The sequence below is a fragment of the Camponotus vicinus genome, unplaced genomic scaffold, assembly GCF_025532165.1.
Source record: "Camponotus vicinus isolate PSW18456_S1 unplaced genomic scaffold, iyCamVici1.0 SCAF_9, whole genome shotgun sequence".
Lineage (NCBI taxonomy): Eukaryota > Metazoa > Arthropoda > Insecta > Hymenoptera > Formicidae > Camponotus > Camponotus vicinus.
In genome coordinates, this window is record NW_028141981.1 from 13,461,581 (window position 1) to 13,477,666 (window position 16,086).

The 16,086-nt window shown below is 31.2% G+C and overlaps 2 protein-coding genes across 49 annotated transcripts in view; one reads left to right on the plus strand and one right to left on the minus strand.

The window, feature by feature from the left end:
- Positions 1–16,086, plus strand: part of LOC145977255 (uncharacterized) — an 84,033-nt gene that overhangs the window by 57,852 nt on the left and 10,095 nt on the right. The gene's annotated exons all lie outside the window — the stretch shown is intronic.
- Sw (cytoplasmic dynein 1 intermediate chain short wing) lies at positions 232–12,026 on the minus strand. 48 transcript variants are annotated; one of them, XM_083109047.1, is made up of 14 exons: positions 11,964–12,026; positions 11,307–11,430; positions 11,066–11,162; positions 10,880–10,985; positions 10,670–10,800; positions 8,858–8,995; positions 7,248–7,268; positions 4,912–4,959; positions 3,161–3,340; positions 2,898–3,054; positions 2,374–2,746; positions 2,063–2,294; positions 1,485–1,912; positions 232–1,343 (listed from the first exon to the last, which is right to left on the minus strand). In XM_083109047.1, the coding sequence occupies exons 2-14, from the start codon at positions 11,406–11,408 to the stop codon at positions 1,182–1,184; spliced, it is 2,175 nt and encodes a 724-aa protein (XP_082965173.1). In that variant the 5' UTR covers positions 11,409–11,430; positions 11,964–12,026; the 3' UTR covers positions 232–1,181. The 48 variants fall into 48 exon arrangements, with proteins under 48 accessions (XP_082965173.1, XP_082965199.1, XP_082965192.1 ...); XM_083109073.1 differs by having other exon boundaries at positions 3,161–3,316; positions 8,882–8,917; positions 10,670–10,797; positions 11,877–12,008; XM_083109066.1 differs by having other exon boundaries at positions 8,882–8,917; positions 10,670–10,797; positions 11,877–12,008.

The following is a 16,086-nucleotide window of genomic DNA, read 5'->3' on the forward strand; positions in this document are numbered from 1 at the left end:
CGGGAAGGCCACTGTTATCGTCATTCGTATTTAAACCTAATGCTAATTATCTCACGTTACGATGCGTCACGAGCAGCAGAGTGACGTCATCATCATGAATTATATACAATCTATAATTATGAATGCGTTATTCTTTGTATATAAAAAATATATGATATATGACGTAAAATAAATATATAGAAGCAAAATAAAACGTGTGTCTATGAGGATTTTATTTGCAATATTATAGCATTTACAATAAATGATATACATTTGTATTGACTTAAACGAAATATTACAAAAATGTTTTAATAAATATACATTTCTTAAAATAGCGATTATTGCGAGAGATGAATGAATAAAATGAATTATGTGAGCAAATTATGGGGATTATAAATATAAGGGATTATAACCAACATATAGTTTAATGAGTATAGTATGAGTATAGTCACAACAAATGTTGCGCAAAATTCAGAGAATATTTATTTTTATAATTTTCCATCAATGGCTTTAATCTCCTGAATTTAGCATTATGTAATATATTATGTGTTGACAATATCTATAAATTATTGCGAAACATACATATACATACATATATATATAACTTCTATCAACAAATTCCCTAAAAATCTTTTACAACTTAAATGTTATTTACAAGTCTGATAATATCCCTGGCGAAAATAATTATCGGAGCGTAAGTCGAATGTAAGGAAAGAGTAACAGAAGTGTAAACGAAGCTTCTAGGAGGCGTAAATTGAAACAACGAAACGTAAACGAAGTGTTAACGCTTCATTTACGTTTCGTTGTTTCAATTTACGCCTCCTAGAAGCTTCGTTTACACTTCTGTTACTCTTTCCTTACATTCGACTTACGCTCCGATATTTATTTTCGCCAGGGATATATTTAACTGATATATCTCTTATCATATTAATTGAAGATATATTTATATTTTATATTTTATATTCGAATTACTATATTAATATATTTAGCACATTTAGTATGTATATCTTTAAGCATTACGAATTGTTTTAATATAACTAATTTCTATCAACAGCAAAAGTAGAAAATATTGGCGATTATCCATTTAATATTACATCTAATAAAATCATCACAAAGCACATTTTAATTAATATTTTATATGATTGCAAATAGAATTAATTTTACTAAGAAATTATTAAAATGATTAAACAAAATTATACTTTTTATCTCAGAGGAACTGATGAAATAGATGTCATAGATGTTAACGAAGACGGCCCAGAATTAAGATTAAGTTTATCCAATTCTTCATCTGCTTTATTGTTCTTTAGATCCTGTTGTGTATACAAAAACTTGTTCCATTCGTCAATCCTTGGATGAGCTAGATGCTGTATTGAAAAAAAATAAAACGCGTATTGTCCTCGTAAACCTCAATAGTCAAATATATATATATATATATATATATATATATATATATATATATATATATATATAATCAGATTATATAAATAAATTTTCATCATACGTACCTCGGCAACATCATAAACCCATATTTTACCCGTGTCGTCTCCGACAGTGACGTGTAATCCGCTTGGCGTCCACGACACTCTGTTCAGAGCCGGACACCCGTCGACGACAACGCTAGCAGTAGGTACCTCGGTATCCTGGTTCAGATTCCACAAATCTAGTCTGCCTGAATCATCAACGGCAGCAAACAGGGCCGGGTGTGTCGGCGACCAGGCGACATCGTAGACATAGTCACCGTTGTGTTCGAAAGAGTAGAGCGGCTTGTTCTCTTTAAGGCTCCAGAGTTTGATAGTCCAGTCGAGAGAAGACGTCAGGAACAGATGGGAGAAATCTATCCCGCCCTGTACTGCGTGTGCGCTAATGCCGGTGACCGGTCCCTGATGACCTTCGTACGTTTCTGTTAACCCGGCGCGGCTACCGTGTCGGCAGGCTGTTCGACATTATGTTGAAATTATGTTACTTTTTATAAAAAATATACACAATGTGGCATAAATATATAATACATATGTAAAATATGTATACATATACAATATAGACAATTATATACGTACAAATATACAATATAGACAATTACATTTACCTGAATAAACCGTTCCGTCCTCGCTTCCCATGACGAAATTATTAACATCACCATGCGGAAAGGCCAAGCATGTAGCAGCAATCGCTTTCGATTGCTTCGTATGCAATTCTAATGTTTCCTGCGGTTGCGATAGCATATCCAAGCTCCACGAACACAATTTCCCATCCGTCGAAATACTAATTAGATTGTGCGCGTTTTGCGTTCCAACGACGCTCAAGCAGTATACAGGATGCTGCAAGTGATAATTTCCATAAACAGTCAGGGAGAGTTAACTGCCTAATGTGCATCGCGAAGTGTGATAAGTCACTTACAGTGTGCGCGGTAGCAGAAAGAGGAGTGCGCTGTATAGGAGTTCTCTTCTGCACTCGATTATCCCAAAGTACAATTTGGCCAGAATAAGTGCCGCCCAGGATCAAATTTGGATGGAATCTGGCAAACGTGGTAGACATAACAGGTGATTGACAATGAAAGATAAATTCAGGAGTTGTTTTCTTGAATTTCGTATTCCAAATTAAGCACACTCCATCAGGATCGTTCGGAGTGTCATCGTTGTTGTTGTACGAAGCCGCTAAAAGCTCGGGGAACTGGGGCGACCAATCCATGGAGGTCACACAACGATTACGGGACCATCGTTCGCAGATAAACGAACGATTTAGCCAAAGTCGTTGATGACTCTTTTCGTCCCTGAAAATACAACAGTTACAATTCTAAACAATCGTTAATAATCAAACAAAATATATCTATAAAGCAGTTATAATTACAGCTTGTATAGAAGAGAAGATTAAGAAGATTAAGAAAAATAAAACAATTTTTTAATATTTTTTTTTATACTTACATTCCATCTTCACCGTCCATAGTACCAGTATAATCAGTGTAAATATCGACTGATTCGCCTAGAGCTCTCTCCACAATCCTACTAGTACGGTCGAGAAATCGTTGGAAGTCTTCGGATAAGATAATCATCTGCTTCTCTTCTTCACTAAGTTCTCGTACTTTTAAAATTAATAAAAGAAATTAATAAGATTTTTGATTATTAGAATAATAATTTTTGATCGTAATAAAAATTTTTTATCGTTAGAGAATAATAATTTTATTCACCTTCTTTCTTGGGTTTTTCTTTCTCTTTCTCTTGTTCTACTTGCGTCACGGCAGGTTGGACTTCCTTAACTTGCGGTAATCCATGAGGAAGAATTCCTGGTGGGAGCTTACTTTGGAAACCATCCATGTGCGGCAAGCTATTTTCTTCGTCTTCAGCTTGGCCATCATCAAATGTCAAAACTGTGGTGAATAAGCTGATTCCTCTCTACCCTAACTTTGATATAACTAACTATCTAGCTACTGATCTATCTATATTTACTTAGTTTCGAAAATATTCTAACGAATTTATTGAATCTTTCAGAAATGCTGTGCTTTTATTTAAAAAAGAAGAAAAAATTATTTTATAACAAATATAAAATAAATTGAAAAGTAGTCACAAAGCAGCAATTGGTCATTTTATACACATATCTATGATAGAAAAACAACATTATACATTCTACTAATTCACAAGTCCTAACATTATTTTCTGTAACATTTTTATATTTGCTTTTTTTTAATTTTAAGTGCCATAATTTACATGCCAGCATATCATAAAATGAACTCGTGCTTATTTCTTTAAAACAAGGTATTATGTTTTATAGCTAACTTGCAATCTTTAACAACAAAACTTTTTTTAAGGAACAACATTTAAAAGCATTGATAAATGCTATATGATTAATATACCATGCTAAAAAAACTTTATAAATGAAAATAAAATGTTATATATACATGAGAATGTGAACCTAGATGACGTCAAAATTAGACATATATACGAAAGGTGGACTGCTTGTTGATAGACTACTCACAAATAAGACTGATTTTATATATTATATATTGGTATTACTTTATCTTTTCAATTACTTTCAATTTTCTCTCCACCCTTTGTTGACATGCAGTGAAATAGGGCTATGTAAAGAATGGGGAAATGTAAAGAAAAATAAATGTGAATATATATTCTAAGTAATAAAAAAATATTGATTTCCCCTTTATCCGCGATTTATATGTTATTGATTAAACTGTTATCACATATAGGAATCACGCATATAGAATGTGATAATTATATGTGAAGTTTCACCATCTCTTTCTTTTTTTATAATATTAATATTAATATTAATTTTGTAAGATTAATGATGAACGAACAAAATTTGCGAAGATTAATGAACAATGAAATAGGAAAAAAAGTGAGTTTTATCACGGCGATTCTATAGCTTTTTTTAAATAATATAATAAACAAATACATACAGTGTGAGGATAAATTAACGCAACTTCCCAGGTCTCATGCAGTGCTAATTAAATTTATAACAGCTATGACACAATGACAATGAATAAAATAAAATAATCTATAATTTTATCACTTTAAAATTCTCGAAATAATAAAGAATTAATAAATGTATAATAACAAAATCTCTTAATTAAAGTGTCAAATCTTAAATATTGTCAAAATTATTAGATATCAATTTGCAGTATAATTCACTGCTTTAAAAAATAACAATGCTATAAATTTACAATTTCTGCATGCACAATACTTAAAGCGAATTTATTTTGGGAGGAGAAACATAAAAGAATAGAAAATAAAGCATCTTGTCAAGCAAGTTGTAACTTGGCGGCAATTCCCTCTTTTCAGTGCAAAATATAAAGCAAAAACGACAAATTACAATAAGAAAGTTATATGAAAATTATTTTTAGGCATAACTTTGTGTAAGAATGTGAATTATGAACATGTCCGTGAAATAATTAGGTAGAGTGAATCATCCTTAGAGAGCATTACCTACCTGTAAATTCGTCCTCCCATTCTAAACCAGGATTTAGATTGTACTCGTCTTGAAGGAGGGAAAAGAAAATGTCAATCAATTTGATATCTTATTTGCCGGAAGTTTGTAGGCTTTTTTAAATATTTCTCAATGAACATTATTGATGCATAATGTACATGTACAAAAATTAAAAGTTACTTGAGTCTTTCGTTTCGTTAATTTAATTGTGAAAAATTTCTATTGTTACATCATTCTCGCAATAATATATTGCAATATAAGATTCAAATAACTTCTTTTGATTTTTTGTCATGCAAAGTACATCAACAATTGCTTAAGAGATTTGAAAGTAAAAATTGAAATTATCAAATCATAAGATATATATGTATAGATACACATACACAAGCGTACAATATTCCCATTAACAATTATATGTTTTAAAACATTGATGCACTCTAAGGGAGGCCAATTCCAAATCCATTATTTCTTAATATGCATTTGGACAAAACTAATAATTTGTTTATAAGAACTTTTGTTCTAAATTCTTCTACTTCTATTTTCAAAATATTTTTTTGCACAATGCATTAATGTAAAACATGATAGAATATTTTTCGGAAATAAAATTTTACGACAAAAAACTCAATATTAATAAATCTCAGAAAGAAGTTCGGTAACAACTAAAATGAAGACAATTAAGGGATCATGAAATTGAAATGATTTAATTTAATATAACATACTGACATCTCCGACTTAAATAAAAACTATATATATTTTTTTCAGTTTTTCGAATTAAAATATTTGGAATAATAGTTACTTTCTAAAAAAATATATTGGTAACGGAAATAAATCTGCCAACATTATGACAAGAAATTCATCACGCTAAGAAATATTCACATGTAATATGCATATCATTTCTTGAGAATGCTGTACTGCTGTGCTGAGATTTCATATATAATTATTTTTTTTAGATATTAATTTACTAATTTGCTACGCGTCACCCTCGTGCTGTTAAAAAGCAATATTCTATAATCAAGGAACACATTTTATAAAAAAAGGTTCCTTTTTGCCACTAAAAGCTCAAGCAATACATCATTATATAAAGTATTAAGATCTTGTGTTATTAGACAAAAAATTTATTAAAGTTAGTATATATCGAAAATAATGTTGTGTCTAATAGATTATTTTTTAAATTTAATTTTTAAAGTTAATATCCCACAACACCTTAGCTCTATAAAAATTGTTTCCATGTTAGTAAGCGTTATGATACATATGTTAGCATTCCCAAAGAGATTTCAGATAATAATTGTAAAGTCGCGCCGAGAACTCTGGAAGGTGCGTTAAGTTGTGACAAGATTTGCCAATGGATATTTTCCTCAAAAAACATTCTGATATTCTTGATATGTCACCTAAGATATATGTTATCAAGAATATTATTAAAATAATTATCAAAGTTTTTCAGCTTTCTTCATTTTCGTTTAACGGTTTAATAATCTTTGTCTTTTATCCTTATATTTCTTTGTCAATGTCGAAATATAAACAGAATGTAATTTTTTCCATAACATGCCTATTGTGAAATTAATAGTATAGCTTTGTAAAAATAGCTTGGAAAATACTGCTAATTGTATTTAAGGAGCCAGAGATGTCGAAATAACCATCTTCAAAATTTATACATGCTCTGCAAGAATCAAGTATATGCAGATAGATTTGTGTCGTGTGTCCCCCTTCTCCGATAGCAGATTTCTTTATTCAATAGAGTCGGGATGTCAGATAAATATTTAGAAAATAACAGATATAATAAATAAGAACAAATGCACCCAAAAATATAGATAAATAACGAGAGGAAAAAGAGCTAGAAGAAATATAAAAGCGATTTGATAGCGCAAAAACCCGATTAGATTCTGGGTGGAGAGTTGTTTTTTTACACATTCCTGTATTTTTATATAAGATTTTTCCTATTGAAAATGCCCAATTCGATAGATAATATTTTTTTTATTTGTTCTTTAGGCTTTAGGATGTATCTATCCTCAAATAAAAGCACTATCTGTTATGTTGCGAATATATAATGAAAATCTTGGTAAACTAAAAACAATATATAAAACTATGTACGTTTTTTAGCAAGCAAATTTGAAATCTAATTTTTCTTACCTTAATGCGTTCGTTTTAGTATAAATAATTTTGAATAGCATGTATAAAGTTGAATTGAATATCACGTCAATCTATTGCTAAAAATTAACAATCTTAATTCACATAACATTTTTTTAGAATGCTCATTGCTTTAAGAGAATAATAAACTGAAATCAAGCTAAACCTAATTCTGAACCTAAAAATTGCTTTCAGAACCAAGAGAAATCATAACTTACCGTAATAGTCGAATGCATGAGCTGAGAAGGGGAGGGAAAAAAAATTGTATACTTAGTTACAATATATCATAAGAATGCACTACACTAATAATACCTCTCTACACTCAGATCATTAGTTTCAAATAAAAAATCGATAATAAAATTGTACAAAAGTTCCACCAAACTATTTAAAAGAAAAAATTTAGTAGTTGTAATATGTTTGATAGTTTAAAAAAAGAATATAATTTATAGAGACAATAATATATATTCAGATAATGTATATAATTTGTTTGTAAAAAAATATTGAAAAAGTAAATAGCTATAAATAAAACTAAAATTTTATCTTGATATGATTAAAAAATACTGTATATCTTGTAAAAATGATTATGATAATGCTGAATGTAGTTAGGTAGATGTAATTTTGTAAGTTCTTATAATGTGCGGTGCTTCTCGATTCCTACGTATAAGAGGAAACGTACATATTCAGAATATTTATCATTTTTAGGGTAGTTTATCTTTCATGTTCAACACTTTCATTTAATAGCAATTACAGTCAATTAGTTATTGATTAATATTATGGCAAATAATTTTAATTTTTCAAGCTATATTTAATAATAATAGATATTTCGAATAAACAAGCTGCAATATCGCACTTACATCCCTTGTCACACTTATGCCCACCCCCTAAGTCTCTTTCAAAATTGATTTGCTTATTCTTTTTATTAGAATATGGAAAACAATCATCGATGAAGCAAATAATTTTAGAAGCAATTATCTAAATAAATGTTAGAAATACACGTTAGCAATTAGTATCTTATGAAGCATTAAAAGATGCAACATTAAAAAATATCATAAAAGGAATTATTTTGATATTTTATACATACTTGTCATAGATTATTAAAGATTGTTTATAGATTATCACATATTGGATTATTTTTATATATGTATGTGTACTGGAGAAATATTGATAATCGTCATTTTGTGAGCACAAATATCAATCCTCTGCCAGCATGCATCAGTCATGGTATGAGAGTTTTGTCAAAATTTTATTTGCATTCCTAATTCATATGTTTTTCCAAAAAACCTAGAGTTTAGGATGCCTAGAGTTAATGTGCTGTGTAACTTTAATTTTTTCATTTAATTATTCTGTTAAATTACTGAAGCATGAGTAAGCTTTTTTTATAATGCAACTAAACGGTCATCTGTATGTGGAAGTAAAAGCATGAAACTTTCCTAGAGATAATCGAGATGTACTTATTTGTTTAAATAATATCAAAATATATATAATATTTTAGCTGCTAAGACAGCAAATATAGTACTTACAATTACAAATTTCCACATACAAAATTCGTGTAAAATAGTTCCAATATAAAATCGATTATTTAGCAACTGACATGTAACCTTCATGATTCCTCGTTGTCTTCACATAGTTTGAAATATATGAAGAACGAAAAATCACAGTGTAAAAAATATGCGGAGCAACGTTTTCCAAAGCGCAAAGCACCCCAAAGATTCTACATTTCTTCACTTGGAATCTGATATATCTCTACCTCCACAATATATTTCTACCTCTATATTATAATGTCGTACAACAATTATGGAAGGGTAGTAAAAAAGTAGACAGAACATACATAGGTAGTTTGGTGCAGACCCACCTTTCCTGGGACGCCACCAGTCAGTCTCAAAGTAGCCTGCGGAGCAAGAGTGAGTTGGTGTTGTTGTTGAACAGGAGGAGTAGATGGTGTATGCAGAGGACGATGTGGACAGTCCTTGTGTCCAACACCGGATGAATCAATCAGATTGTATCGCAAGACAAGGGAATATGCGTATGTTTAATTAACACCGCAAGATCAGTTAGAAAACATGTATAAAGAATTTATTTTATATATGTATCTATATATATTTATCTATATATACATATACATATTTTTTTAGCATTTCCCTTTGGCAGCATGTATTTCAATATAATGAATAATGAATTAGTCAATTATTTAATAAAAAAATAAAAAATAAAAAAATAATTTTCCAAACTAAAATTTAAATTTCATTTGAAAATAATGTTACATTATCTTTTTTTTACATAGTAAAGTAGGTGGTATAAAAATAAAATATATAAAAATTATATAATTTATTAATCATTAATTACTTATAATTCTCTTTTTATTACCGGAAAATTGAAATTAATAGTCAGCAAAACATATATATAAACATTCAAGAACTAACTGAATTTGCGGGTGTGTGTTATTGAAAAAAAAAAAAAGATTGTATGTAAGAATGTTGCCATCACCAAAAGAATCATAATTTAAACCAAAGACATACCCAGACTGATTATTATACATATATAAACGTGTATACTATTATGTACCGACCAATATATTTGTTACATACATAATTTAAGGCATGATAAGAAGAAATACTATTATTTATTTTCAATTAAAACTAATTATAATGTTATGATATGTTGTTTACTTTTTTTATATTGGTTTAAATATATAAATAATCAGCATATATTTAATATACTAATTGATGTTAAATTAAATGCATTAATGTTTTAAGCAATTTTTTAAAAGTAATCAATCTTCGATAAACAGATCTTAAGTATCTTAAGTAACAATTAAAGCACTAAAGACAATACTCAATGTTATTTTTTAATGCAGAGTATTGTTTGAATAATAAAAAATTATGTAAAAGTGTTGAAAAATGTTAATCCCTCATAAATAATATGAAAAAAACATACAAAATAGTAATTGCACTGCACTGAATTATTAAATTCATGTTTTGAGAATATGTAAGTTTCCTCACCACTAAAAAATTAATCATAGAAAACAAAAAAGATTAACTCAATCTTAATGTTATTTATCACTCAAAGAAAACTAAAAAAAAACTTGCACTTGTGTGATTAATATTATTATTTATTTCATTTATAGTTAACACACAAGGAAATATTGTTAAAACTTTAGTATGTGGTTACAAATTTGTAAACACAATGTTGCAATTGAAAATGACACGTATAATATACTCTCTCTTTTATACACCACCCACTTTACCATAGTCAATCATGTAAATTCCTCGATGTAAAAACTAATGTGTAGGTTGATGATATTTCAGTGATTTTGAAAAACACGTATTGTGAATGTATAAATTTGTGTGTAGACTTATATTAAAGTAAATATTGATAATGGAATTATCTAGCATAAAATAGCAAGAAAGACATTGTTAAAAATTACATCATAAAAGATATATATCTTGTAATCAATTAATCATATTTCAAGAATTTTCAAAAATCATGTTTCATTAATTCTATCAATATTTATGCCTTGAAATATTGTGAGTTAAATACCAAGAAAACGTGTTTTCTAATATCTAAATGTTTCTTTGCAAGATTATGAGTGAGATGTAACACTTATGTGCTATAAATAAATAAGAGAAATATATTGACTCACCGTCGTGAGATGTATGCGTTGTCTGAATTGTCTGCGTTTGCTTGCTGTAAACAACTGGTTCTTTCGGTGGAATGTTTGTATGTGCCACAGAAACGATTGTGAGCTCTCGATTCTTCCTTCGGCTTGCACTGCTTTGTGCCAGGACAAAAGTATATAAAAATCATTTTTAAAAATAAATATATATAAAAAATATTCAAATCATATAAATACCTTTGAGCAGAATTTATGCTAGAAGGTTGTAAACTGGCATCTGGTGTAGCATTGGCACTTTGTTCAGGTGTTAACGAACTCATACTAGATAAACTAGATAGTACATCTAGAAATAAACAAAAATAAAGTGTTATATAAGGAAAAGCATATAATATGTGTACAATCAAATAGATTATAATTATATACCTGATACCGGTGCTACACCCAAGGAAGACAGCATTGCATCTATCTCCTTCCGCTGATCTTTATCCGTACCAGCAGCCCTGACAGTTGCCTCCTCTACCTATAATTCACAAATCATTTTAATATCACAATAATTACATGTATATTTTCATATATATATATATATATATATATGAACAATTTATATATATATATATATGAACAATTATTTTTTTATAATTAAACACTTATGTTTATCTCTTACATCTTTCTGTTCTTTTTCCCTTCTACGTCTTTCCTTTTCTTCCCTAATAGCTTGCAACTTTGCCTTCTTCCTCTCCAACTCAGCTTTCCGATCAGACATCATCTTGTCGTATAGTGATCAATACCTGAGAGATTATATTACAAATTTTCTGATTCGTATATTCAAGATAAGAGAGAGAAAAGAGCGCATATATTTATTTTCGTAACAAAACGTGTACATTTCAGAAAGATATCAGAATATCTGCATTATAACTGGTAAAGGAAACAACGCCAATAAAAGCTCAGTTATTGATCTTTCAGCAGTGACGTCAACTTCGTCCAAATCGTTAAGTCGGCAATGCGTTAAATTTATGCGAACGATATTTTTTTTCTTCCTCAACCGTGATATTGCTCAAATTATTATTCATAGGACGTACAGGACAAATTAATTGGTATTTAAGCTCGCGGCCGAACTTCGAATACTGAAATTGCAACTCGATCAAATTCGGGCGATGCCGATATAACGGCACTACTTACGACCTTACACGATTTAGATATTATGAAAATGAAGTAGAAAATGAAGATTTCCTACCTTCGTTATAAATATATATTTACGTGGCGACAGAATCGATGAAAAAGTATTTTATTTAGTCAAATCTACATTATTTTAAAGACTAACGTGTATCTCCACAAAATCCTCTCTGCGACAAACCCGTCTAACTGCCAGACCTCTATACAAGTGTCAGCTGTCAGCTGCTAGAAAAATAAATCAAAGATTTCGTCCGCCATCTAACTGCATTTCCATTTCTTGGAACCTTGTAGGATAATCACAACTTACTCACTGTTGGTAAAATACTCACTTTTAATATGTCTAAATTAAATTGTAATAAACACTGTCATTATTATTGTACAATTGCAACAAAATGCTGCAATTAATTTTACTTACATTAGCTTTTTTTAGATATTCTTTCAATTTATTAACTGAAAGTTAGAATTGCCATTTTTTTAGTTTCGCGAAATTTATTTTTGATTTATATATATAATATTTATATAATATTATATAATTATAATTATAATTATATTTATATAATATATAATTATAATTATATTTATATAGTTATATATTATATAATATTTATATAATATACATATATGTGTATATATGTATATATACATATATGTATATATATATATATATATATATATATATATATATATATATATATATATATATATATATATATGTGTGTGTGTGTTTGAAAATATTAAAGTACAAATAAAATTTTTATTATTTACAGAATAATTTATAAACGGAATCGTTACGTATGTGTGTGTGTGTGCTCTTTAAATGAATATGTTAAAACAATCTAATCTCAAGTATTTTATAACAATCTAATTACATTGCTCAGATGTCGGTATCTCATACTATTGCAGATACATAATGCGTTTCGGTACATGACATTTATATTTTTCTTATGTTTCTACGTGCTCTTTTAACATTAAAAAAATATGTATTCAACACAATTATTTTTTTTTCGCTTCTCAGAGTTTATAGGTCTCACTTCGATTACATTTCAGGCTCTTAAAAAGGTCGTCAAAATGCTAATCCTAGGCGGCGTGAAAACCTAGTTTAACACATGCCCAGCAGCGTTTAAAAGTTACGTAATTCCGGTGTTGTTTTAGCACCAGTTCTTCAGTAGTTACAGTTACAGTCTACGTCTGAATGAGTTCTGACTCTTAAATTATTACAATGGTCATCTCAATATTACTTCAAAATAATTCATTAACTGGAACATAAAAAATAATATTCAATCGCAGCGAATAATCCAAAACAAATCGAGGAGAAAATTATTTATATACAGAAAACTGGCTATTCAATAAACAAAACTTCAATATTAAATTGATTGAACAAATCTCGTAATTATTAATGCGAGGAAAGTATCTAATTGACTTAATATTATTAATATAAATTGGATTAATAAAAATTATCAATATATTACACTTTATTAACGTATAATCTGTTGAATTAATTCAATATTTTTTCAACGAATATGATCACCAGTTTTCTTTATTCAAGTAATTTTTTTCAGTTCCCGCATTACAAAATTAAATTAATTTATGAATGTAATTTTCGACAAAAATCGGAATTTTTGATCAATAAAAATTATTTATTTATAATAAGTACTTAATACGTGCATAATATGAGGAAGATTTTACAAGTCGATTTTATGAGCGTATTTATTTCTCAGCCAATTATTTCACAGAATGTGAAACGCGCGTTACAGATATACATAATAGCGATTGATGTAACACAAATAACATACTTTACCGTTCCTTCTCGCTGAGTGCTTGTAAATCTGCATTCGTGATTCCATTCGTTAGATTCTCAATCGGTCCGGCTACACGGCTTTCTAAATTGGTATGAGGGCTAGAATTCTCGGTGATCGCATGCTTTCTCCTCCCTTTCCACTAGCGCAAAAAAAAAAGATAAAAAAACGCGAAAAAAATTGCTCCGCGGGAACTTTCGTAATGCACCATGTAATATAGAGCAATTGCTTTTTCGTGGAAGCGGGTGCGGTGCGGCGCGCCATCGAATCCGGAGGCTTAAGGGGTGCGGGACGAATAAAAGGGTGGGCGAGGGTGGTTTCAGGATGATCGTGGAGGAACGGGTGGTAGCATCGAGACACACGATCAAAAAGAAACTTCTAAATTCAGCCACGCGAAATTAGCTTGACACTAATTCTACGGGGGAGCATGGGCAAGGCTAAGAAGTCAGCCAGAAAAGATTGGCCTGCGAGGGAAGGAGGGAGGATTAAGGCGACCTCGCGTGATCCCTCATACCGACTTTGCGTGTCGAAGTCTGATTTGCTTTGTTGAATCAAGTGTACACGGGGGTTGTTCGCTCGCAAAGGCGAGGAGAACGAGATAGTATGCGGAAAGTCACCTCCTTCCTTTATCCATCCACCCGTTCTCTTCTTCCTCTCTCCCTTCACTCCTGCGTCGGCAGCTCCTGCTCCGCTTCCATCATTTTCGTCGGCAATTAGATCGCCAATGGAAACTCGTCCGACTTGTCAGTCTCTCCACCGCTCTCTTCCGCGGGAGTATTTTAAACTGACGTTATCGCTGCTGGCTGACATATCAGCTGCATCTTTATTTAACTCGTTCATCAGATCGAATCCGTCCGCTCCGAATCGAACGAATCATCGATATATCATTAATTATCTACGATGGAACGAGATCTGAAAACAGATCGAAAGTGGACGTATCACGATAAGAATTTTACGGAGATATTTAAGAAAATCGTTAAAACTGTACTAATTATTTGAATATTTTTAATATTATTCAAATAAATACAGGGCCCAAAATGTGCAATTTTAGATAATTCCTGACTCGATCTCACATTTTATAGTTTGTTTATAATACTACAAGTTCGTAATAAAATAAGAAGGATGTTCAATTCTGATTCGACGGTAGGTTTAATCTTAATAGTTAATATATATTTCGCAAGTGTAATTTTCGCCAACGAGTTTCGCGGTCGATAAATAAAGATTTATCGAGCAGTAACAGCCGCAGAGACCATGTAGAGACGATAGATTCGAAAATTATCTCGCTTTGTGGCTTGTTCAATGGAGCCTGAAAATAATAGCTCATGGAACGTATCTACGATTATTTTTGGAATTTAACGTATAGAGGTAGGTCGATTTATCGTATAGCGGCTGTCTTGTCTCTTTGCGGAAGATAGATGAATTGAAATTCTTTTCATTTCATCTTGCTTCGTCTATTTGTAACCTGGTCGAAACAACATTTTCGCGTAATGGTAACGTAATTTTTTGTCTAGATTATATCTTTGGTTGGCAGGAGAGATAGACATCATCTTCGCATAAATCAGCTGCGGGGAACCGAGTCCACGTGGCAATTAATTATAGAAGTGCCATGCAACCGTCATATCTGGGTTGTCGGTTCAGAGCTCGTACGGCTTCACGGACGTGCGGTTTTGATATCTCTCAAACATTTCGTCAGATGAGCGGACATACTGCTTCGTATGTGTGTTTGTGTAAACATATATATGCATCTCTCTCTTTCTCTCTGTAAATATGTGTATATATATGTGCTTATACCGTGGCAAGTGGCATCTACACGGATTCCCTTTCGCATTACGGCATTTCTGTTCATCGTACCGGAAACGGTATAGTCTGGTCATCTCTATCTTGTAGATCCCGCATCTTCTCTCTTTCTCCTTTTCTAGCTCTCTTCCAACAGATAAGTAGAAAGCTAGCAGGACGCGTAGGTCGAAGTTTTGGTGGATTTACGGAATCTCAAATTCGTACCGGCGTAAGCGGATCTGGCCTCTCTCTGGTCAAACGGGTAAAGGTCGACCTTGTCGCGGCTGAGCAGCCAGCTTTTGCGGAATGAGACGGAGATGTCCTTCTTCACCCCTACCACAGATAGGAAAATACGAACGAGAGGACGAAGAGGATGGAAACGAACCCCACATTCGGCGCCGCAGACTACGGCTGATGAACCACCTGGTGGACGCGCGCACCGCTTCGAAAAGCCAGAAAGCAAAGTTCCAGCAACCATACCTTGTGTCCATTCGCCTGGTCTCCGTCGTATTTCCCCTACCTCTTTCTCCATAAGCTTTTCAATGCTCTCAATCGTCTTCGTCGTACGTTTCATCCCTTAATGCTTTTAACGTTTGTCCTCACGCAGTTAGTATGTAACGATTCAAATAATGGACTATTTGCGGAGATTTGTCAGTGTCCGAGCAACTTGAGATATGCTATGATGCGTTTGCACTTTCG